This window comes from Xenopus laevis, chromosome 2S, assembly GCF_017654675.1.
Source record: "Xenopus laevis strain J_2021 chromosome 2S, Xenopus_laevis_v10.1, whole genome shotgun sequence".
NCBI lineage: Eukaryota > Metazoa > Chordata > Amphibia > Anura > Pipidae > Xenopus > Xenopus laevis.
In genome coordinates this window covers 17301119-17327758 of record NC_054374.1, presented here as the reverse complement: position 1 = coordinate 17327758, position 26640 = coordinate 17301119, and the positions used below count along the sequence as shown (strand labels likewise).

The following is a 26640-nucleotide window of genomic DNA, read 5'->3' as shown; positions in this document are numbered from 1 at the left end:
GGTCAGTTCAGGTGGAGTTCAAGCAGACAGGCCGAGGTCAGTTCAGGTGGAGTTCAAGCAGAGTGGTTGGACAGGCCGAGGTCGGTTTAGGCAGAGTTCAAGCAGAGTGGTCAGGCAGGCCGAGGTTGGTTAAGGTGGAGTTCAAGCAGAGTGGTCAGACAGGCCCAGGTCAAGCAGATCAAAAATCACAAGAAGTTCACACAGCTAGGATTATAACCAAGCACTAAAGAAATCCTTGAGTGTCTATTTAAAGCGAGGTTTTGGTGCCAAAGGTATTGAAGCTGGACGTACGTAATGTTTCTGGACTTAATGACGTTGGCTGTAATGACGATTGATGTAATGACGCTGGCCTTAATGACACTGTACGTACTTTCTAAGTTCTAAGTCTATTAGATAAGTCCACCACAAACAGCTAACTGTCAAGTTGGGATAGTGAACCTGCAAAACATTTTGTTAATGTTACTACACAAACCCTAATGTTTCTTATTCATTTGTCTTTGGTATTTTTGATAAGGTTGATTTTGGTCTTGGTTTCCTTTGTTAGCCACCTAAATCGAACATTAAGCTGAATACTTAGTTTACTATGGAAACAAGTTCAACCATCACTTCAGATGACTGATAAACCTTGTAGAGAGCCCTTCACACTTTCCTGCCTCCCTCCCTTTCCTGTGATAAAGGGAACGTACACTTGGAATTTGATGAATTGTTTGAAGAATGTTGCTCTTCAGCACCTCTTTGTGCTTGGAATGAGAAATGTGCCCAGTGTTGGAAGTGAAATAAACTCTCTGCTCCTCTAGCAAGGCCAGTAGGCAGGTGTGGCGCAACATTAATGATCAGAAGGTCATACATCTTGGAACATAAATAAACAGCCAGCTGAAACCCTCAGTGTGATTGGGGGTTCTCAGAAGGGGATGTAATAACTATATACCAACATAAACTACAGTTTATTAAGCAAACAAGTTGAACCATCACTTCAGATGACTGGAAAACCTTGTAGAGAACCCTTCACGCCTTTCCTCCCTCCCTTTCCTGTGATGCAGGAAATATATATTTGAAGAATTGTTTGAAGAATGTTGTTCTTCGGCACCTCTTTGCAGTTTTATTGAGAACTTACTGTAATGAGGAATTTTCCAGAATGTGAAATTTGCCCAGTGTTGGAAGTGAAATAAACTATCTGCTCCTCTACCAAGGCCAGTAGACAGGTGTGGAGCAACATTAATGACCAGGAGGTCATACATCTTGGAACATAAATAAGCAGCCAGCCGAAACCCTCAATGTGATTAGTGGGGAGTACTCACAAGAGGATGTGATAACTATATACAAACATATTCAAGCTAAATGTGGAATTCTGCATATCAGATCCATTGCAGAGAACCAGAGACTAGCCCATTCCATAATGATAATGAGATTTCCTTTTCAACAATGTACAGGAGATTTCCTCAGAGAGGGCAGCGAGATGATGGAACCGTCTACCAGATGTGGTTGTCTACAGACACAATTAAGGGATACTATCATCACCTACTCCATCTCCTTTTTGTATATGCCCATTTAACTTGTTTAAACAATGTTGGGTAGTCCTAAAAGGATTCAATTATATATGGGAAGATTAATGTAGATTTGGTTACACTGCTAACATTTCATTCCTCTGCTATTTTCTATCTCATTCAGCCATGGCCTTTTGGGCGGCAGTGGTATAAACAGAAGAAATTGATTCATGTAAATGATTGGTGATTTTGCTTCATTAAACATTAGGATTGATTTAGACCTAATATATAGTGTAAATCATACAAATAACTCTTAAGAAGTAGTTAGCACATTATAAACAGCACCAGATATATTCCTTTTGAAAGCAGAGTTGAGTGTATTCTGGGTACAAAAAGATATTGCTATCGTTGGGAAATTAAAAGAAGATCAGGAGTATTAAAGGGAAACTTAAGCTTAAGAAAGGTGCAGACTAAAAATGCTGTATATTATTTTCTACCAACCCCAAGGCAACCACGGCCCTTTAGTAGTGAAGATCTGTGTCTCTGAAGATCCATATTTTTTTGTAGATTCCCAAAACATGCAATATATTTATATAATATAAAAATGATACAAGGCTAACTACAGTAATTAATAATTTTGATTTCTATTACAGCAAGGCAGCATACAGAATGTATTCTGCATCAGAATGTATTATTTAGCCCTGTATCATCAGCTTCTATGACAGAAGAATCTCGTTTTCTGCTTGATGATTTCTGATGATGCTTAAGGTGGCCATACACTGGCAGATTTAAGCCAAAGCAGCCTTCCAATGGGCCTCCCTAACCAAATATCGTCCAGACATGAATTGGGCAGGTTTGATTTTCAGGACCGTTTGGCTAGTTGATGCAGGCCTCGTCCCGTCAGCACCTATTTCCCATCATTGTAATCCAAATGTATGACCCAAGGGCCAAACGATCGTATTAGCCCAATATCACCCTGCTTTTGGTGGGTATATCGGGAAAAGATCAACTCATTTGGTGACCTCGCCAAACAAGTGGATCTTATAGTGTATGGCCACTTTTAATCTTAGCTTCTCAACAGCAGCCAAAAGTACACTGAGCATGTGCAGTGTCACTGACACTAAAATATGTTGTCTTAACAAGTTCTAAGATGGTGAGCTATTGTTAAGAACTTTGAAGGCATATAATATTACTGTTATAGGGCTGCTGAAGCTCTATCCTGGTACAGTAAGTTCAATATATAAAATACAGCATTTTTTTTACTAGATTCATCTTAAGGCTTTATTTCTCCTTTTAAAGCCACAAAAAAGGTGTTTGTGAAGGTTAAACTAGATGAAATATGGGACAGAAATGCAGCACCTTGTTCCAAATGCAGTACTTGATGTCTTTGGCAGTGTTACATTCAGAGGGGCAGGTGGTGGGTGCCATACCAGGGGGTGCCCTCTAGAATGCCCTGTGCCTCTTGGAATGCCCCTTAGCTTTTGCATCAGATGTGCTTCCTAGGGAGTACCAGCTGCTGCACGGTGCAGGACAGTTCTGTACTACTGCCTACTGTGGCAGGCATTAACAAAAGAGCTGTGCGCGGTAATTCATGAAAAATTCACGAATATCCCACGAAATTCGGCAAACTGCGAAAAATTTGTGAAACTCTAAAATTTACGCTGCGTCAATTTTGGATGTGTGTCCGAAAAGTCAACGGGCGTCCAAATAGTGTAGACGCGTGGCAATTTTGACGCGAGCGACTTTTCAGACCCGAGTCCAAAATTTTTGGATGCCGGGAATTTATTAGCCTGCAGCGAAGCATGGAGATTTCTAGGGAGTTTATTCGCCCATCACTAGTGCCCAGCAGCTATGCTTACAGCATTTGTGCAAAGTGCAGAGAGCAGCATTCACTGCCAGCCCTCAAAACTGCCAGGCCCCAATTTTGTGCCCCTAAGGGTTCCAGCACTTGTACCCAGGTCTGGACTGAAAATTAAAATCCTGGCATTTCAGGTACACAGAGGCTAAAACAGCCCACACAGAGGCCCAAACAGCCCCCACCAGCCCACTAAATACTGACTTTCTATGGCAACTTATAGCAGCCCCTCTGGCATTTGCCAGAACCCACAGATTGCCAGTCCGGGCTTGCTTGTACCCATGAGACGGATAAATGAGGCTACATGTTCTTTCCTTTCAAGCTATACTAGCAACAGTGAGCAATAGTAACAGGATTTAAAAGCTACATTGCAGCAATTCAGCCAATAACAATATATTTCCCGTGAGAGAGAGAAAGGAAAACGTATTTGCTCTTGATAGGGAAGGAAGTGGAAGAAAACAGCTTTCATGCTTTTTTGCACTTTGCACCCTGCCCCACTGTCAACTCCTTATTACCCAAAGACCTGCATTTCCATCATGAGTACAGCATTAAATGCATACACTTTATTCAACTGAGGGCAAATGGGAGGAGGCGCAGTTGTAACTATATTTTATAAACTAGGCGCTCCTCAAACTTCCTGACCTATAGCCACGAGCTTATCTTTGAAACCCTCCCTGATGTATTTTCCCTGTAACAGTGAAAACGTTTGTTATTCCTATGAGGTGATATCAACTCAGAGAAGGTTATTATTATGCTCCACATATAAAGCAAGAAATCAGACACAAACGTAGCACAAAACATAAGTGTCTTCTCAACACGCTGAAGTTTATGGCGTTCGTTTCATTAGCCCGTGTGTGAAATATAATCGCCAGTAATCCCACCGCCTGTAACCTGCATTGATTTTCCCCTTCACATCTGCTGGAGTGAACTTTGCCGTTTCTAAAGTCATGAAGAACTTATAGTTCTGTTCCATTAGGGCAGCCTTTGAACATTTCACTTATTTTTCTTCAGTGTAATACTATCAGCTCTGCTGGCACAGTCTTCCATTTAAAGTCACGCTCATTGAAGTTTAGCTGCTGGCACAGGGCAACCTTCTTTAGGTCGATGTGGGGACAGGGGCGAGTTGAAAAATACTTTAAGAAAATTTCCATTTTTCAACCTGGAAATTCAGCTCTTCCAGTGCAGAGAACACAATTGTGCTCTCTGCACTAGCGATGTGGACCCCCCAACCCCCTCCGGCTATGGAAAAGTGAGTGCTGTGAGGAAGGGGGCGGCAAAAGGAAGGCAGCCTTTTGTGGCAAAATGGCCAGGATGCCCCCTGTGGGGAAAGACTGGGATCCTAGGACACTGGCACACACCTCTGGTTGACCCTGAGAGTTACTAATATCCAAAATACAAAGAAGCCAATACTATAGGCCCAAAAAACGTAGCACCCTTGCCAGTCCAATTGCACTGCTACTACACTCCCTTGTGAAATCCAATACTTATGTCCAGGCTCTCTTGCTCCTGTTGCTGCTCTCCCTGAATGTAACCGCAGACTTCTCACTTGCTCCCCCCCCTAGGTGCGTATGCGACATCATAGCGCAGAAGCATGCACACAGGGGGAGGCAGGTTGCCCGGTTGGGTTGCCTAAGATGCCCAAAAGGCTTGGCCAGCCTCTGGTGCTTCTCAATGGGAATTGTGAGCTGTGGCCACAGGTTTTAGCCACCATGCCCATGGGTGTCCCTTTACAGTTATGTGACTGACAAAATTTGGTGCATTGTAGACAAAAGACATGGAGCTTTGCGAATGTGTATTGTACTTTACTGCCTGCCCACTAAATGAGTCCTAAGAATAACTAGTTGTTGTAGCACATAACACTGGATGCAAATAAGGGTCGGGGCACACGGGCAGATTCAGGGAGATTAGTCGCCAGACGACAAATCTCCTCTTCTGCTTTCCGCCGGCTAAAATGAAAATTGCCTGGGGGCAGGCATTTAGAGTGCTTCGTTTTCCGAAGTCGCCCGTAATTGCCTTACGAGGAAACGGGAAGCAGGGGAAGGCAGATTGGGGAGATTAGTCGCCCCGACGAAGAGGATATTTGTCGCCTGGTGAGTAATCTCCCCAAATCTGCCCGTGTGCCCCAACCCTTATACTTATGGCTCATGACCTTCCAGGTGTATTGTCTGTCAATCCTCTTTCCCATTGAAGCCTAATGACAGGTTCCTTGGTCAGGTTTGGGGACATCCACTGACTATTGGCACAAGCTACAGGCAATGTCATCCAGGGTTATTTAAATAATGTGTTTTAAGTAAGCCAAAAAACTAGGGATGCACAGAAATTCACCGAATTCAAATCTTTAAAATCAAGTGATTTTGCATCTCACAAACAGAAAACCAAGTGCAGTTCTCTTTCACCTTTTCCACCCCTGATTTGCATATGTGCATTTAGATTCGGATTTGGTTTGGTATTCGGACTTCCGACTTTTTTTTATTTCAAAGTTGAATTTGGTGCATCCCTTCCCTAAAAAACAACACCCCCCATAGGCTTGTAGCAACTTGTGCTTGTTGACGGTTTTCTAAAATGTCTCATGGGGAGTGCAAATGTTTGAATGTTTGTCACATTTTGGGGCTATTTAAAGGAGAAGGAAAGATACAGAAGCAGTTTATTGCCAATAGATTAGCCACAATAGTGCAAGCTATAAGACTATATTTATTCTGCAGAATGCTTTACCATACCTATGTAAACAGCTCTAGAAGCTCTCTCTTTGTTTAGAATAGCAGCTGCCATGTTAGCTTGGTGTGACATCACTTCTTTTCTGAGTCTCTCCCTGTTTACTCATAACTCTGGACTCAGCTTACAGGGAGGGGAGGAGGGAGGGAGAGAGGAGCAAACTGAGCATGCTCAAGCCCTAGCCCTGGAGGTTTATGCTGAAAACAGTAAGTCTGATACAGAAGCCCATGAGTACACAATAGAAGGAAAGATATGTGGTGTTTCTTTTGACAGAGGACTCAGAGCAGCATTACTTTGAAGGTTTATAGAAGGTGTATTTATATAGACCTTTCTGATAAAGCTTACTTAATTTAAGCCTTTCCTTCTCCTTTAAAAATGCCATAATTCTCACCTGATATAAAGACTGACACTCAATATGTCTTGACACACTTCTTCTTCAACCACTTGGATCTCAGTAGTTGCCAATATGGTACTTCTTAATTCTGTGCCAAGCTACTTTGCTCCTGCTGACCATGAGCAATGCAGATATTATTTTGGCAAGAGCATACCACTGTGCATAGATCTTCTCTGGTGGAGGCACAATCCTCACCATGTCTCTTGTGGTTGCCTCTCTGAAGGTTGTGGGGAACACTCCATCACTGGTCATTGCTTGGAAGGCTTCCTCTAGATGATTAATCTGTAGAAATATTACCATCATGAGTAGACAGGAAATGACCCACGTCCCACACTGCACAGGGATTTTTATTCATAAAAAGGTTTTTTGCTTTGAGCTTGTCAGAATTCATCATTATTCATCATGGCTCATTATTCAATAATAACCTTGATAAAGTCATTGAAAGCAATTTCTCAGCACATTATACAAGGCAACAATCCCAGAGAAGAATAGATCTGGTTCATTTCCTAGCCCAGTTCCTAGAGTAGTAATAGTAATAGTAATAGTTGTGCTTTGACTACAGCTTCCAACACCATCCTGCAGAATTCTCTATGGATGACAGTTAACATTATATTGATCCCCATAGCAGTTCCCAAATAGGTGGAAATTAGATGTTGTAATACAATTACTATAAGAATTGTTATATATTATAAATATACATTAGGTTGAGAAGATATTTGCAGCGCAGACCTTCTAGTTTGGGTTTGGGATTGTTATCTGAAGACCATAACATTATTAACACAAAAGCTTCAACAAAATGAAACATGTACAAACGTCTCAAAGCAAACTTTACATCAACCTTGAACTATTACCCAGTTAATGAAATTATAGAGTTGATAATCTCTTAATAAAATTAGATTTTAGGGTCACCCACAGCGTCACATATCATGAGATCTACGAGTCCACCTAATATTCCGTTTCCTTGGCAGCTGGAGGTCTTTTGTGCTATTTAGTGTTGCAATACTTTCCGATATGGGAAGATATTAAAATAAAAGGCTATGGGTACCTTTGGGTGTGGGAGGAAATAATGATGGGCAGATAAGTTAAAGGGTAACTAAACCCTAACATTTCCTTGTTGATTTGTCTTTTTTAGGACAGAGGGACACGCTATGCTAGAATAGTTCATGGTAACACTAGATAACATACCTAGACCAGACCCTCTGCTATTTTATTGCCATAAAATAGCAATAAAAAAATATGATAAAAAGAAGGGCTGTGGAAGGTACCAAGGAATTTTGTGGCCAGCCAGTAAAACCAAATTAGCAGCAAAAGATAGGGAATTTTCAACTTTACATTAAGTTTTAGTATCTAGAGAATGATATTCTGAGACAATCTGCAATTGTTCTCCATTTTCTTTTAATATTTACAGTTATTTCACTTTGTGTTCAGTAGCCTTCCAGTTTGGAATTATAGCAGCTATCTGGTTGCTAGGGTCCAATCTTCGTAACAACCAGGCAGTGGTTTGAAAGAGATATGGGCGATGTATGGAGGAGGACCTAAAAATAAAGCTAAGTAATAATGTGTAACAATAACAATAATATTTTAGTCTTGCAGAGCCACAGCTATTTTGGCTGCTGGCCGGGTTCTGCGACCCTGTTCATTTAAAAGCAGGAAAAAGTAAAAAGAGGAACGAACGCAAATCATTCAAAAATTATTTATTAAAATAAGACCAATTGAAAAGTTGCTCAAATTAGCCCATTCTCTAAGATAATAAAAGTTAACCTGAAGGTGAACCACCCCTTTTCAGCCATGAGCCAAGATTTCTTTGTTCTTCATTTTGTCCTAAATTCTTTCATGCGAGAGCAGTTACTGTTCCCCTTTAACCTGAGCCTTTTCTAACAAGCAAGATGTTGATAAATAAAGAAAATTGAATAGGAAAGCTGTTTGATCCCAGGTCACGGGATCAGTCATGGCAGGTGGGAGAGACTGAAAAAGCAAAGCATTCTGGGAATATGAGTTAGGACATATTTGGGTGGGGGTAAGTGGTTCTATGTTTATTTATATTCCTAAATTTCCAAATTCCTGCTGTAACCGGATTTTGAGTGCAATCGCTGAGAGTTTGTACAATAATGTAAATAACATGCTACAACACAAACAAATGGTGTTTTTGGATTTTGCCCTCCTGTGGCCCCTCTATAAAGGTAGCAGCCTGCAGCCGTGGGGTCTGCTCCCTCTGTAATTACGCCAATGCCCAGTATAGCTCTTTATGTTAAAGGGGTGGTTCACCTTTAAGTCAACTTTTAGTATGTTTTAGAATGGCTAATTCTAAGCAACTTTTCAATTGGCCCCTCCTTTTTATAACTCATCTTTGTATTCAGACCCTCTCCTATTCCAGTCTCCTATTTAAATCAGTGCATGGTTGCTAGGGTAATTTGGACCCTAGCAACCAGATTTCTGAAACTGCAAACTGGAGAGCGGCTGAATAAAAAGCGAAAAAGTGCCCCGAATCCTTCGCGAAAGATTAGGCCAAATACCAAACCGAATCCTAATTTGCATATGCAAATTATGGGTGGAAGGGGAAAACATTTTTTACTTCCTTGTTTTGTGACAAAAAGTCACGCGATTCCCCTCCCTGCCCCTAATTTGCATACGCAAATTAGGATTCAGATTTCAGTTAGGCTGAATCCGAATCCTGCTGAAAAATCCCTGGATTCGATGCATCCCTACTATTGACTCTGCCCAACCCCACACAATTGAGGCTCATTTATCAACACTGGGCAGTAACCCATAGCAACCAATCAGATTGCTGCTTTCATTGTTCTACTTGCAGCTGACTTTAAAAAGCTAATCACTGATTGGTTGCTATAGGTAACTGCCCATGGGCAAATTTGCCCAGTGTTGATAAATGAGCCCCCCTGTGTTGCATAATCTTCTCTTAGTCAGACAGCTTTGTTGAGCAGGACCTTCTTTACCTCTTGTATCAGTCAGTAATTGTATGTAATCTGTAGACAATGTATAACTCTTTCTATTGTACAGCACTACAGAATATGTTGGCGCTTTTATGAACACTAATAATAACACAGGTGTGGGATCAGTTATCCAGAAACGCTTTATGAATTACTGGAAGGCCATCTCCCATAGGCTACATAATTCTATTTGTTATACAGTAAATTATTTCCATTTTCTCTGTAATAAAACAGTACCTTGCCCTTCATTTTAACTAATCTATAATTAACCCTTACTGGTGGCAAAACAATACCATTGAGTAATGTTTAATTTTCTTTTTAGTAGAATTAAGGTATGGGGATCAAAGTTTGGGAAAGACTCCTTATCTGGAAATCCTGAACATTCTGTCTAAGAGGACTTACCTGTATAAAAACCCTGATGCTGTAGAGAAAGTTAGGAAAGCAATGGAGCAGAGAAGGTTTTTCTAGCACTCCATGGGTTACAAAAACCACATCTGCAAACTAGCGGAAACCTCCACCGATTTGCTTCCCGGCGTAGCCTCTTACAGCACTTTTCCGTAATATCTGTTTATTATTTTCTGTGACCTGCTGTAAGGTTATATAATCAGACCTTAAAGATGAAAGATCTCCGAATCAAATGGTCGGCGTGCGTTTGTTCAGCTGCATTAATAACATGTCAGATTGGCAGTGACACCGACTGCCAGAAAGCACTGACTCTTTCTAAGACAGCCGCTCCAATCAAGAAAAGACAATTAGATGACACATTGAATAAGATTTATGGAAGTAGTGCATGACATAAGGTGCTGAGCAGGACCCTATTTATAATTAGGCACAGTAGGTATATTCTCAGGATCAGCTCTCAATCTGCCTGAAACTATGGATGTGGGAAGCCTCACTTGCAACTACAACTCCCATTATCACCAGAGAATCAAAGGAGTTGCAGTTCCCCATGATGCACAACTACAACTCCCACTGTTGCCTGTTGGGAAGGGGGCGGTCATGAGAATTGTAGTGCAACTGCCTCTCAGGATGCGCTAGGTAATTTCTAGGTTAATTGAAATATTTTTGGAGAACGGACAGGAAATTTGCCAATCTTCATTTTCTGCTTTAAAGGAGAACTAAGGCCTAACTAAAGAGTAGGCTAGAAATGTTGTACATGATGTTTTGTGCTTCTGTACCAGCTCAAGGCAACCACAGCCCTTTAGCAGTAAAGATCTGTGTCTCCAAAGATGCCCCAGTAGCTCCCCATCTTCTTTTCTGCACATGCTCTGTGCTGCTGTCACTTACTGAGTTTAGGGACCCACTCACAATATACTCTATACATATAATATTAATGTCACATTATAAGTATTATGATCAGTAAATAATCAGGGGTGCACAGGGGGTACATTTGTACTGGGCCCGGGCCTAAAGGGGGCCTGGCTGTGCTGCACTTTTCAAATTAGCTGGGCCCCACTTGACAGTGCCGAACCGACAAAGTCCTGGAGAGCAGAAGGTCTGAGCATCCAAAGACCCGAAGCCGCAAACGGAGCCGAAGCCATGAAAATAACGGAATTGGCGAAGACCCGAATGGAGCCGAAGCCACCAAAAAGACCCGAAGTCCTAGAGCTGCGAAATGCCCCGAAGCCACAGAATTTTTAATGGCGGCCCTGTTGCCAAGTGTTTAGAAATGAGCCCCAGTGCTCCTCCAGAACATGTTTTCACCTCTGGGGCTCACAGCTATACATGAGTAATTCAGAGGAAAGCTATGACATAAATTGTAAAATAGGTGTATGGTGCAGGAGGAAGATGATAGAGTAAAGTAGTCAAAAACAACAGAGTAAAGTAGTCAAAAACAACAGAGTAAAGTAGTCAAAAACAAAGGACAAAAGTAAGAGGAGAAGATAGTGGAGGTATGGAAATTTGAAGACAGCATCAGACTGGGGGGTCCAGGGCCCACCTGGGCTTCCTCTTCAGGGGCTACCACACCTCCCCCCGGCCCCCTGCTCTAACTGCATCTTACCCTACAGCAGGAGCCCCCTGGGGCGACAGTAAGGGGGCAGCAGCCACAGGTTAGGAGGCAACGGAGAGCGGGTCTGGGTCAGCAACAGCCCACGAGGACCAGGGCCTACCGGGTTCTCACCTTTTTGGCATAATATTATGGCATATTATTATGGTTTAGGCCCTGAGCTACTTCAAATATCTAGGATATACATTATTGCATATTACTGAGCTGGCTGCCAGGGTAAAGCTGCACATAAAAAAATATAAGTGTAAATTTGGGTATTTGACTGTGCCATGGTACTAAAGCTGGGAGGGCAAACAAGGGCATAGGATGGGCAGTATTGAGTACCGAGTACAACATTACTACATACTGCTTGCAAGTGTAATCTCCTTATTATATAGTGGCTGCTGTGCATATAAACATGGCATTACTGTGTAATACAGTGGCTGCCAGCTCAAGACTGTGTATGTAACTATAGCATTATTATATGGTGGCTGGCAGTTTAAGGGTTTTATATAACAACCATAGTGACAGCAGAAAGGACAGGAATTAAACTTATCTACTGTGACTTTGATGAGGGCCTGGGGTGGGACAAATAGGTGCTAATATCTAAATCCATAGTGGATTAAAGGCAAGCCTACTTCCATTGTGACTATAAGTGGATGTCTATATATATACAGTATATACAGTATATGATTAGATGAGTGGGGGAACACCCTTTTCTAAAGTCAAATTTTGCAGACAGGAGGAATGGCACATTTCTTGCCTGTGGCAAATTGTCAGTATCGGTTCCCTAAAAAATTCCAACTAATCTCAAAATAAAGCCAAGTCCACACATGCCCCTCGCTCTTCTATAGATTTCAGTTCAGTTTAAGCAATGCTACACTGGCTTTTACCCTTGTGCTTGTAACACACATGGACATTCGGAACATATTTAACCCGTGTCCATCTGAGATGCTGTTGCAGTGCAACTCTCAATAGTGGCAGTTGTAGTTCAGCATCAAGCAGGCCCGGATTTGTGGAAAAATCACCAAGGCCCGGACCTAGGATGGCAGGGTTTTAGGGGCGGCATATTGTCCAACCACATCAACATGGTTCAGAAACACTGGGGTTGTGTAGGAGATACAATAGTTTTTTAAACTTCCCGTGCTCCAATCCCCATTGGTCCGATAATTTGCATGTATAAAGGGGAAGGGATGGGGGGATAAATAACAGGAGGCCTTGGGGTGTCCACTATGTAAATCTGGCCCTGGCATCAAGGAGATGTCTACTGTAATTAAACACAATTCTGCCTCCCTTTTCTGACATGAGCCACTGGGCATGTGGCCTAATGTGCTTATTCCTAAATCATCACTGGCTGATTTAAGCATTACTGAGCTTTGCATCCACTATTCCTCTTGCATCGAACTGGATGTGAATGTGGGGTCTGCACTGAAAGAGGGTCTGCGCCAGTCCATCTATATATAGATATATAAAGTGAATTATAACTGCTAGGTTCCCTCATACCAACACCTTAATGGAGAACTAAACCCTACAAATTAATATAGCTTAAAATGCCATAATATAGTAAACTTATTGCACCAGCCTAAAGTTTCAGCTTGTCAATAGCAGCAATGATCCAGGACTTCAAACTTGTCACAGGGGGTCACCATCTTGGAAAGTGTCTGTGACACTCACATGCTCAGTGGGCTCTGATTGGCTGTTGAGAAGCTAAGCTTAGGGCTTGTCACTAATTATCCAGCAGAAAATGAGCTTCCCTGGCTGTAATATAAGCTGATGCTACAGGTTTGCTGATTATTAAATTCTGATGCTAATTGCACTGGTTTCTGTGCTGCCATGTAGTAATTATCTGTATTAATTACTAATCAGCCTTATATTGTGACATTTCTATTCTATGTGTACTGTATATTGTGAGTGGGTCCCTAAGCTCAGTAAGTGACAGCAGCACAGAGCATGTGCAGTAAATCAGCAGAAAAGAAGATGGGGAGCTACTGGGGCATCTTTGGAGACACAGATATTTACTGCTAAAGGGCTGTGGTTGCCTTGGGCTGGTACAGAAGCACAAAACATAATGTACAACATTTCTAGCTACTTCTTTAGTTAGACTTTAGTTCTCCTTTAACACCAGGGGGTGTCCAACCTGCAACCTTCAAAGTGCTGTTAAACTAAACCTCTCTGCACATCCCCTTGCAAGGTGTGGAGCAAGTAATGCTGGGAGTTGTAACAGGATGGAGCAGGTTCAGCATCATTGGGGTTTTTTAAGAGCCCCACAGAATTAATAGCAGCAACCTTACTGGAATACTCAGCTCTGTTTATATCCAGCACTTGCACATATCCTTCCCCTGGTGTCCCTCCTGCCCAAGCCATTACAACACCCTCCAACTCCATTTCCAGGACAAGACACTAAAATGATGCAACAAAGACGCATCGAGTCAGGTCAGCGACAAGTTGGGAAATAGGATCCTGGCGAGGATGGAAAGAGCTGCAAACACATAACACTCTCCCTGCGCTTGGGATTATTATTGGAGTGGGAGGGCTGCTCCAAAAAAAAATCTCTCCCTTTAAGAGGCAGCCTGCAGTGACGACTCATTGAAAATGGCATTCCAGTATAAATTTATTGTTCCACCTCCTCTCATCTTCACTTCTCTCTTCTCTTCATGTTCGTATCCACCCTGGGCTGGAGGAGAAGGGGGAGACACAACTACAACAACAACAACAACAAAAAAAGAGGCAAAGCGCTCGGACTACTCCAGCCGGTTATTGCGCTCAGACGCGCGTCTCTGTTCTGCGTCTTCCTCCCCCTTGGACCAGCCACAAAGGCGCAAGAACTGCATCCAGTCCGGGAAAGTCCTTGAGCAAAGGCGGTTGATTAAATATTAACAGTGCGACTGCTAGAGATCCCTTGTGTCGAAGAGCTGACAGTTAGCAGGGCTCCAATGTCCGAAGAGCTGGCAGTTTGCAGAGATACAGCGTAGCTGGCAGTTTGCTGAGATACAGCTGACAGTTTGCATCCTTGTGATACGTTGTAACAAGAGCTGGGAGTTTCCAGCCTATTGTGTATCCAGGCTGGGGAAGGCAGCGACAATCTGCTGCTGCTGCAAAGTTTTGACCGGTTCCTGCTTCTCTTGACGTTTTTATTCCTGTGGCTGATTTATCCCAGACCATTTGTTTATATATATATATATTTTTTCCTCGCTCTCTGTGTAAGTGAACAATGGTGCTGCTCCAGAGCCTCCTGCTGCTGTTTCTGGCTGGTAAGTTGCACTTTGCCGCTGCCGCCGCTGAGCTTTCTAACAAAACTGCCGACTCCAACGGCCGGTCCGATCCACCTGCCCATTATAAACATCACCAGGGCGAACACCAGAGGCGCAGCGGCATCGTGCAGAATATCGACCAGATTTACGCCGGCGGGGGCAAGATGGGCTACATTTTGTACGCGGATGGAAAGAAGTTTCTGCTGGACTTGGAGAGGGATGAGTTGCTGCTGTCTCCCCACTTCAGCACCAGGTACCTGGGACGCCTCCATCCTCAGCACCGTTTCCAGAGCCACTGCTTCTACAGGGGGACAGTGGACTCCAACCCCCAGTCTCTGGCTGTCTTCAACCTATGTGGGGGCTTGGATGGCTACTTTGCAGTCAAACATGCCCACTACACCATCAAGCCCCTGATCAAAGGCTCAGCAGGTGAAGGACATGTCTACAGTGATGGTTCTGAGAGGGTGCTCCATGCCTTCATCAAGGATCACTTTAGCTTTGAGACTGTGCCCACCAGGGCCAGTTGTGAGACCCACGGCTTAAAGAAAAGGCTTCACAAGCATGGGCACCCCCACAAACACCAGCAAACCCAGGAGAACCCTCAGAAAGCCAACCAGACCTCGGTTCCTGCTGACCCCAACCTCAAAGAAACGTTTTTCCAGACGACCACCCTAAAGAAACGCCAGAGGAGGTCCATATCCAAGTCCAGACAGGTGGAGCTCCTGCTGGTGGCCGACGAGTCCATGGCCAAGAAGTACGGGAAGGACCTCCACCACTACCTGTTGACTTTGGCTTCTATTGCTTCTCGCCTGTACAATCATCCCAGCATTGAAAACCATATCCGCTTGGCTGTGGTCAAGGTGGTGATGTTGACAGACAAGGACAAGGGGCCGGAGGTGAACAAGAACGCGGCCACCACCCTGAAGAACTTCTGCAAGTGGCAACATCAGCACAACCAACTGGATGATGAGCACGATCAGCACTATGATGCGGCCATTCTCTTCACCAGGGAGGTAGGTACTAGAACAAATATCTATTTATCTATAAGGGGATGGGTTGTTCTTCTATTTTACTTTTACCTTTTACCTCCTTAGAGTGTTAAACCCAAGGTAATTTTTTTTTTTTTTTCAAATAAAATACACTATCACCAATGACATGAACTTGACTCTACAACAGTATTGCACACAATAGCTGTACTTTAGTAGTAGATAGTGGTGGTTCCTGGCCTCCTGCTTATATTAACAGTGTATTTATGAGTTTGGGAATCACACACTGAAAGCAGAATACCTGTCAATTGAAATTTTTATTTTGCATCCACACGACATGTTTCAGGCTTGACTCTAGTGCATTGCACAGATGCTACATGTAGTTAGCAGAAGGGTGAACATCAACTATGTGCCTGTGTGGCTTATTCCATAGAAAACAATGGCACACACTTTTTAGATTGCTACAAATAGCTAGCGAACAGCCCCTTGGGTGGAATAGCCCGTCAGGAAAAACCTCTAATAGACAAACAGGATAGGTTTTTAAGCAGCAATTTGTGCAGAAGTAGTAGGCTGACATTCTACCATGCGTAGCTCATGTGGTTTATGCCATAGAAAACAATGATGTAGGTTTTTTTGCCTGTTACAAGTCAGCTGTGTGGCATAGTCTGTCATCAGAAAATATAAAACGCTCTCCAATAGCCAGAAAGGTCTAAATTAAGCAACAATGGAAGAAGTGTGGGGACAATCTATCATGTGTACCTGTGTGGTTGACTCAATAGAAAACAATGATGTTTCATTTTTAGCGAGTTTCAAGTTACATGTGAGCCAGTTTCAAGTTACGTCTGAAACTTTAACCCTCTGATGGATTTCTTGATGTCTTATGTATAAATCACTGCCTTAGTCTGTTCAGTGGGTATATGTGAAATCAGCATGCCAATTCAGTGCATGGCTGTTCAATAATCAGTGCAGTCTGCAGCTCACATCTAGATACAGGATGGTGATTTCCTTTAAGGAAGGGGGGTGAGGTGGCTGTTCCATGAGAGTTTTCTGTATTGCTGGCAAGCTTCCTAGGGCTGAAACAGGTGCACTTCTTGCTCCCCCCTACCCCATCCCCATAGCCAATTAGTGTTGGCAGCACAGCGCCGCTTCCCATGCACAGTCATTCCCTTTGAGCTCCGAGAGAGAGAGAGAGAACATGTGTTCTGCACACACCTCAGCAATTCCTTGACATTAGGGGGAATCGGAATAAACAAGTACAATCCTCAAACATCAAGGGCCCTGGGCTGGAGCCTCCTCTCTTGTGTGTCTGAGCATTCTTGTCATATTATCTCCTTTTCCCATCTATCCTTCAAAGAAATACGTGTCGGCCTTTGGCTTATATAATAGGAAAACATGTGCGTGTTTGTGTGTTTGCGTGTTTAGTGCTGGGGTGAACAGTGCACATTTCCCCAGACAAACCCTAATTTCCATATGGATTCTCCTTCCATCCCAAACCCTCGCAGCCCTAGTGTCACACGCCCCTCCAGCTGTTGGAAACATCAGCTCCTCCCTTGGCTTGCACAGCATGCTGGGAGTTGTTGTTTTGACCCATCAGAGAAACAGCTTTGATGACTTTGTTCAACATTCCAGTGGTTTGGGCTTCCAAGTAGTGAGGAGTGAATTTTTCCCATTTCACTTCACCAAAAAATTAACGAATTTCCCGCAAAATTTGCGAAATGGTGAAAAATTTGCTGGAAAATCGTGAAATCAGAAAGTTTTAAAGTCAATGGGCATCCTAATAGTGTTGACACACAACGATTTCAACGCGATCGATCTCCCGTTTCGCTTCGCGGAAGAATTCACAAATTGCCCGCAAAATTCCAAAAATTTGCGGGAAAATCATGAAATAGGAAAGTTTCACGAATAAATAATGAAAATTGTACATTTTCACGAATAAATCGTGAAAATCGGAAATTGACGCCCGCGTCCAAGATGACGCTGGCATTAAAGTCAATGGGCGTCTGAATAGTGTATACACGCCGATGTTGACGCGAGCGATCTCCTGTTTTGCCAACAAATTTCCAGCAAAATTCACGAAACGGTGAAAACTTTGCGGGAAAACCGTGAAATTGGAAAGTTTCACAGAAAAAAAATTGTTAAATTCTAAAATTTTCACGAAAAATCTTGAAAATCTGACATTTTCACAAATAAATCAAGAAATTTTCACGAAAAACCTTGAAGATCAGAAATCGACGCCCGCGTCCAAGCTGAAGATGGCGTTAAAGTCAACAGGCATCCAATTAGTGTTGACACGCGCGGAAATACGCTTCTACGCATGCGCGGAAATACGCTTCTCCGCATGCGCGAAAAGACGCCTCTGCATGAAAAAACAATTCTGTGCATGCGTGAAAAACGCTTCTGCGCATGCGCAAATTGACGCATGCATAGGACAGTGGGCGGTCGGCAGAGAAGGGACCGGACTAGGGGTGGGAGTAAGTACGTGCCTGGCGCCCCTCCACCTTTGCGCCCTAAGCATGTGCCTACTCTGCCTACCCCTAGTTCCGGCCCTGATAGCCAGTAGCATACCTGTGCTGATTAACATAATCGGAGTTACTACTTCCCCCCACCTCCCCCCAAAAAAAGCAGATACATATGGATTCAGCAGGCTGTATGGATAATAAATGATTTAGATCAAAACTACATGGCTGCCCAATAACCGCTGCAGTCTGCACCACAGTTAATCATGCTTCTGAGGAAGCCCATTGGTAGGCGAAACGCGTCAGGCAGGAAGTGAGGTCACACCTGATCTCAGGGGAAGCCACGAGGGGGAACATACACGCCGGCAGGGTACCTCCATAAGCGCAAACAACCTGTGATATTTCTGTTAGGGATGCACCGAATCCACTATTTAACCACTTAATTGTCGCGGCGTCAAAAAAAATGTTTACGCCGGCGAATTTTCACAGCAAATTCACAAATTTATTCGCCGGTGGCGAAATATGGAAATTCACCGCAAATTTGCGCCTGCCAAATAAGTTCACCCATCACTACTGACTGCATGTATCACTACTATTAACGGAGAATTTAAAGGGGAAGTACACTTAAGTGAACACTTTCAGCACTGGGTGCCTTTACAATATTTAAACTTGCTGCACAATTTTGGGTTCCTTCTTTCTCCGTTGTTACATATTTGTTTCTGGATATTTTGACCATAGTGAGTCATGCAGGGTGTTAGTTTCCTGTGCAATCAAATGGCAAGGAGTCAACTGTACAAGTCTAGGGCAACCTGCAGCCTCCAGATGTCCTTGATCTGTAAATCCCAGCAATCACCGACAGTATTCATCCGGGAGTTGAAGTTCAACACTACCTGGAAAGCCAAACAAAATATCAGCAGCAGCGAAGGCTGGAAACACAGGTGGCTGTTTGGAATCCAGTTCAGTTGGAATCCAGATCTTCTGTAAGGACGGCTCTCGGTAACCCTGACAATCTTTTGAGCTTGGTGGTATGCTGGGAGTTGTAGTTTAACAACAACTGGAGGAACACATGTTGCACAGCTGAATTCTGAAGGTTGTAGTATCATAGCAAGTATAGCAGTCCACCATGCCATTATATCAACTGTATACTGCATGGCTGTATTTCATTAATTAATCCACAGAACACTTTTTTTTTCCATTTAGACCAAACAGAGCCCGGGCTTGATGGGAAATAGTTGAAAACAGTTCGGTTTTCTGCTCCAATTTTGCCTGGGGCCACACTGAACATTTTATAAACCAATTACGCAGTTTGGGCAGGGGGGGGAGTGGGGGTGACTGCAAATGTCAGTTTTGCAGCTGACAGCTGAAATGAGGCCCCGGAGACTTTGCTCAGCTGACTGGACTTTTTTTTTTTTCCCTTGGATGGCTGCAATGTATTTTATAGCGCCCTGAGCCTAAAGGAAAGGCGTTGGTACTACAGGGATACTGCGGTGGGTGGAAAGAGCGTTAATGGGAATCCTGACCTACGGAGACTAACTAAGGATTATAGGAATCCTGTTATCCCAACTGTTAGTGTAAAAGGGGAAGTTAACCTGAAATAGTACATCATAACATGATGCAGCTGTGCATGGATGGCAATTGGAATTTAAAAATGTGCCTGGTTGCTAGGGTCAGTAACCTTAGAAACCAGAAAGTACAGTGCAGGACCTTCTCCTAGATGCAGGAGAGAGATTCACCCCAGGGAAAAGCAGGACAAAACGCCCGTCCGTAAGAGTCTGTATTCAACTTCCAGGCTTTCACTTGCTACACTGGGAATTCCCAGAACAGGAGTAATATTACTCCAGAATAGTTCCAATTGGTCAGTTGCAGCAATGTTTTGATTGGTTGATCCGGAATAAAGAATACACCTGTTTTATAATCTCCCCTGCTAGTATATTGTTGGTAGGGTAAGTGCCTATAGCTAGTGATGGATGAATTTGCGTTGTTTCGCTTCGCTGAAAAATTTGCAAATTTCCATCAAAAATTTGCAAAACGGCGCTGGCATCTCGTTTTTGACGCCGGCATCCGTTTTTGACGCCAGCGTCCGTTTTTTTCACCGGCAAACTTTCACACCCGTTTTGCGAATTTATTCGCCCGCGGCACATCGCGCAAATTCGCCCATCACTACCTATAGCAACCACAGAGATTTTAGTGCTAAATTGGAGAGATGCAGAAAGAAACCACAAGAAATACTTACCTTGAGCCACCCCAAATTCATTAAGGGTCCTGGCCAAATCTGGCAACTGAAAACCCCTTCCACCTGTAACTCAGGGAGTGTCAGATTTAAACAGATGTTGATTTATATAAGGATAATATAATAGTAACTAACATAACTCATAGCAGCCAATCAGTAGGTTGCATTTAATGCTCTGCTATTTGTAAGGAAACTGCTATGGTTGGTTCTGTAACACTCCAAAGCTTGCTCCAGGTCCACATTCAGAAATAAAACCAATACTTTACAGGTCCCGGGGCAGATCTGATCCAGACATCATTCCTCGTGGTGCTGCCACTTCAACAAGCCCATTGGGGGGTAGTCCTAGTTCAGTTAAAGCTAGCCAATGACCACTAGTCTATTCGTCAGGCATGGCTTTGCGGCGAATTTGTACTACAAATGTTTTTGCGCAACTGCTACGAAAATTTGCCATGGAAACATTTGCTGCGTCCAAAAATTTTTTTGCTTGTCAAAATGGACACACGTCAAAACTATTCAGACGCCCATTGACTTTAATGCATGTGGACAAAAGAGTCGCGCGTATATAAAAACAGTTGCTCGTGTCAAAATTGTCTCGCCTCAAAATTATTTTGACGCCTTTTGACTTCAATGCGTTTCGCAATTTTTTTTCCAATTTCGCACATTTTTTCGGAGTTTCCCAAAATTTTTGGTGAAACAAAACGGGACAGATTCGCTTATAACTAAAGGCACATTACGTTAACTTCTGGTCCTTGTTTCCATTCATGGGCCCTTTCCTTAGCCCTATAGATGGCCATGCAGATCACTTACCACCCTCAGTCTGGCCTTATGCTTGGCACAGCTATCACTTTTAAAGGAGAACTAAAGCTTAATTAAATAAGTAGCTAGAATGTTGTACATTATGTTTTGGGTTTTTGTACCAGCCCAAGGCAACCACAGCCCTTTAGCAGTAAAGATCTGTGTCTCCAAAGATGCCCCAGTAGCTCCCCATCTTCTTTTCTGCTGATTCACTGCACATGCTCTGTGCTGCTGTCACTTACTGAGCTTAGGGACCCACTCACAATATACAGTACACATAGAATAGAAATGTCACAATATAAGGCTGATTAGTAATTAATACAGATAATTACTACATGGCAGCACAGAAACCAGTGCAATTAGCATCAGAATTTAATAATCAGCCCTGTAGCATCAGCTTATATTACAGGGGAACCTCATTTTCTGCTGGATAATTAGTGACGAGCCCTAAGCTTAGCTTCTCAACAGCTGCTCAGAGCCCACTGAGCATGTGAGTGTCACAGACACTTTCCAAGATGGCGACCCCCTGTGACAAGTTTGAAGTCCTGGATCATTGCTGCCATTGACAAGCTGAAACTTTAGCCTCGTGCAATAAGTTCAGTCTATAAAATATGGCACTTTTAGCTATATTCATTTTTAAGTTTTAGTTCTCCTTTAAATGCCCCATTAGGATGCTGGTATCCCCCTGGTTCTGTTACAGTGTCGGACTGGCCCACAAGGATACCAGGAAAACTCCCAGTGGGCCCAAGTGTCAGTGGGCCCGTCTGCTTCTAAGTATTTGGCCTATTTCATGGTTAATACCTACTTCTGTATGGGAACAGTCGGACTAAATAGATAGAATAATAAAAAATAGAATAGAAAGAAAAGACACTTGAAGAATAGAGGTTGAGTGAGGTGAGGAAGAGGAGAAATAGTTTGGAGAATGGGCCCATGGACTAAGGTTTTGGAAGGCCCCTGGCACCCCAGTCCGACACTGTCAGTGCAAGTTGTGCTGCAGAAGTCATTATACCTGCATTCATCCCTCTTTGTTTTTTGTTCCTCTGACACTCACCACTCCTTAAAAGGTGCTAGAATGCACCACAGCCAGCACAAGGGGGAACCCACCTGCCCGCACATGCCTTCAAAAATCACCGCAATAAACACAGCCAGAAATGTCCTTTAAGAGAAATAAACCTGCTCCTGGCAAGCACAGGGGACTTGGCAGCCTCTGTAGCTTCAGATGAATTGAATTTGTTCTCTCTCTCTCTCTTCCTATGTTTTTCTCAAGTCATAAGTTACATGCCAGTCTCGGGGATTATAAAGGCATTTCAACAACTGAGGCTTAAGGGGGAAAAAAATATCTCTGCAATGGCAAGTGGAAACGGCTCTCCCAGATGGCACGCAATGCATTTGATTGCCGGACATTCTTTGGGGAGTGGCGCTGTTTCGCTTTCTTTTCCCTTGTGCATTCAGTGTACCCCAATCCAACCACTCGTCTCAAAGCTAAATCCAGGCCCCCTTTAATTCAGGGAAAGGGGAAACTGTTTTATTCAAATTCATATTCCCTTGACACAGCAGCTTGTTTATATGAACTATAGTAGTGTTTCTGGAGCAAACACATCAGTTTTACCAGTGCAGGACAACACTACATGATATTTGCATTAGTTTAAAACACATTGGGGCAAATTCACTAAGATTCGAAGTTGCGCCAGGCGCAACTTCGCCAGGCGTATTTTCACCAGAGCTCCGCAAATTCACTAAAATCCGAAGTTGCGCACAGGGGTAGCGTAAGTTTGCGAAGTTGCGCTAGCGTTGATTCGCCAAGAGAAGCGAAGTTTCGCTAGCGATGGTTCATTTGCATACGGCGCCAAATTCAAATTTCAATGGAGGAATACGTATCAGCACTACACAGTGTCGGACTGGCCCACCGGGATACCAGGAAAACTCCCGGTGGGCCAAGGTGTCAGTGGGCCCTCCTGCTACTTAACATTTGGCCTATTTCATGGCCATTACCAATTTCTGTGAGAACAAAGAGGATAAATAGATGGATTAATAGATTATAATATGTAAAGAAAAGAGACTAAGAGAATAGAGGTTGAGTGAGTAGAGGAAGAATAATAGTACTGAGAGTGGGCCCCTGGTCTAAGGTCTTTGGGTGGGCCCCTTATGTCCCAGTCTGACACTGTGTGGGGGCCCCCGAGGTAACAGTCCCAGTGGGCCCAGGACCCCCAGTCCGACACTGGCACTACAAATGCCTAGAAAACCTTCAAATAATCAAATAAAAATTTTATTTTGCCCTACACATGTGCCCACTATATAGGTAAGTTGCCATGAGTCAGGAAATGTAGGGGGGAAGTAGGGGAGCCCCAAAAAAAATTTAGATCTTTTTCAGCCTATCACCCATAATGTAGAAAACACGCCAGCGTTTTTTGGGACTTAGAAAAAATGTTGACTTTTTTTGAAGCAATCCCTATTTACTCTATTGCGCTTCGCCTGGTCTGAGGTGGCGAAGGAAGTCTAGCGTAAAAGGTAGCGTTCAGTACAATGCGCGAGTTAGTGAATTTGCGTAGTTACGTCCGTAGCGAAAATTCACCAGGCGTAAGGGTGCGAAGTAACACTAGCGAATCTACGCCAGCGTTCATTAGTGAATTTGCGAAGTAACGAAAATGCCCAACGCTAGCGAATTGACGCTAGCGTTCGGCGCTTCGGCGCTTAGTGAATTTGCCCCTTAGTGTTACTGTTCCTTTAATTCCAGGGTACATTTGTTTCCATTGGGCACTTTGATTTAGACTTGAGTCAGTTTCATCCCAGCAGGCTGAATGGGTGCATATTCTAAGGAGTGTGCATAGGTACAAGTGAATAGTGTGGCCCGTTTTGCGTCCATTTAAACGCTTTGCATGTGGGCAATTCTTTATAGCTCAATGCCCATTGGTAAAGTCTCCCTGACAATTAATTCCGTATGTTGCCAGCTTTACCAAGGTCCCAGACGGCTGGAGTTGTAGTTCAGCAGCAGCTGTAATTTGTCTCATATATATATATATATATATATATATATATATATATATATATATATATATATATATATATATATATATATATATATATATATATATATATATATTATGGGTTTGTCCCTTCCCTCCCTGTGCCGAACCTCTCTGTGCCAGTAACATCAGAGAAAGCATCTGAACACAATCAGTTCCTTAAATAAACTACTTGTGTAATTTTATAGTGCAATGTACACAACATTCATTGTGGCTGGGCTATAAATAGACAGGCAATAACCTACATACGGTAACGAGAAGCATATGCCTTAAAGGCCCCGGCCAAGGTCCCCCCCCCAACACCACCTTTTTCTTTTTCCTAAAGAAAAAAAGAGGTTAAAAACAATGAGGCAACGTGTCTGGAATTTAAAATCAGGATTTCTGCTGCCGGTGCCCTGTAATCCTGTATGCACCTCGGTAAAGTGATATTTATGTTAGTAATGATTTGCCTCAGTTAACCCCACTAACAATGGAGCCCCAGCCTGAATGGCAAAGCAATTGGGAGTAGAAATGACCTCAGCACGTTTGTTTTTATTGAATCTGAAACAAAAAGTAACGGGATTGGGCCAACTTTTTTGGATGTGTGAAGCTTGTTGCTAGGAAACTGCCACCGTCCTCATTACCACCTAAAAGCAGGCACATCTAAGGGCCCGTACATACAGGCGTTGACCCTTGCACTCCTGTGCTTTGGGATTTAATGCGTTCCACCAGGCATGAGTTAATAGAGGCTATTCTAATCAGCTGTACCTGTACCCATGGCACATTGCTCAACCACCAAACTCTGCACGTTGTATCTCACATGTAGAAGGAGCAGACACTGTGCCTGCAGAGGGGCCTAAAGATTGAATCTATCAGGCCTAAACCAGGGAACATCATCATGGCATATCCAGCTGCCCCTTCCGGAGTGTCACAGTCTCAAGAGAAGTGATTGTGACGTCACTCCCTGGATGATATCATTTGCAGATGTCTGGAGACAAAAGGCCTGGGGGTTTGCTGATGATAAAGTCTTAATGGAGTTTGGGGCAGGGGGTGGTGCTGGGCCTCTCATAAAAAAACTTGGGGGCTGCAGTGTGTTATGACAGTGCCAAAAAATGCTGTGGGTGCAGTTGATCAGACCAGCACCATCATTTACAAAAAAGATCTTATTTTATATCTTAAAATGATTTTCCTGTGGAGCCCAGTAATTCCTAGCTATGCTGCTGATCAGGGTTGCCACCTGTCTGGTTTTTACCAGGACAGCCTGGTTTTATGAAGGGCTGTTAGGGTGAAAACTGTCTGTCCGCATTTCCAAATCCAGACAGGACATTGATGTAAATCATGTCACATGTCTCTCTCATGCCCCACCCCTATGAAAATGGCCCCGCCTCTTACATATGCTTGACAAAGGGGCGTGACCCCGAAACGTTGCACTACTGCATAATAAAATTGCAAGGGCTTGCCCTGCTACTACAATTCCTGTGTGCCGGTGAAATTCTTCTTACCCGCCTCTTACATAACCTGATCCACCCCCTAGGTCACCTGCCCCGACCTCAACTGCCCCGCCTCGCCCTCTGCCCGGAGTTGGCCAAACAGAAAGGTGGCAACCCTACTGCTGATTAAAATTAATGCCTGCAACACTTGTATGTTATATGTGTCCCCAGTTACACTATTGATCTATTTAGCCTAATGCTGAATTCCTTTAGAGGGCTATAATCAGGGTTGGACTGGGCAGGTGGGACACCGGGAAAAAAACCGGAGGGCCCCGGCCCTCATGGGCCCCGCCGGCCCAGACTTGCTCCATTGGCTGGCATTGTCTCCATTGGCAAGGAACTTCTTCTGTGTATGCGAGCCGCATATTCACGCATGAGCGTGCCAGCGCCAACAGTTTTAAGGGTAGGAGGGGGTCCCCTGGGACTGCCAGGAGGGCCCTTGTTTTACAGCGCTGGTGGGCCCCCTAGGATCCAGTCCAACTCTGACTATAACCTTCATCTAACTGAACTACAACTCTCAGCACCAGAGGGCTTCAGGGGCAGGTTAAATGGAATAATTAAAAGGGGCGCATCCCCAGTTACAAATATTACTATAAATGTTTGCAATCCCCAGTGCCAGATACAGTCTTGCAGTTGTTATTAAACGAGAATCTGTTGGGGTGGGGGCTAAAAGTTTTTGTTTCGTGAATATCTGGATGACTGCAGTTTACTCATTTCTAAACTAAACTCCAAACAAGCATGTCTAGGTGTGATTGGCTCAGCCTCCTGCCAGGCTGGATTTTTGCACATCCTAACAGTGTATTTATCCTCCAAGCAGGCGAAACGCGTGAGGTACATTTTCCATTTCTGTTTACTAGCATGGGCTACTTTGAACTTCGTGCCTGTGTGCTAGCAGAATAATATTTGCATTTTAGCTGTCAAACGAGAACATTTCACAAGCAGTCAGTAGCTCTCAGGTGCAGGGAAAAGTATGCATAAAGCGAGCACATGACAATGTAAAACTTTGGCATAAATATATGAAATCTCTCCGGCAGCGCTACCTGGGGTGACCTG

At 43.5% G+C, this 26640-nt stretch overlaps 1 protein-coding gene across 1 annotated transcript in view; it reads left to right on the top strand.

Moving 5' to 3' along the window:
* The first annotated feature begins 13568 nt into the window (after positions 1-13568).
* adamts5.S (ADAM metallopeptidase with thrombospondin type 1 motif 5 S homeolog) overlaps positions 13569-26640 on the top strand; it is a 78678-nt gene continuing 65606 nt past the window's right edge. Inside the window, exon 1 of the mRNA XM_018248864.2 lies at positions 13569-15641. Within this exon, the coding sequence (XP_018104353.1) occupies positions 14589-15641 (1053 nt within the window). The 5' untranslated portion in view covers positions 13569-14588. The remainder of the gene's footprint in view (positions 15642-26640) is intronic.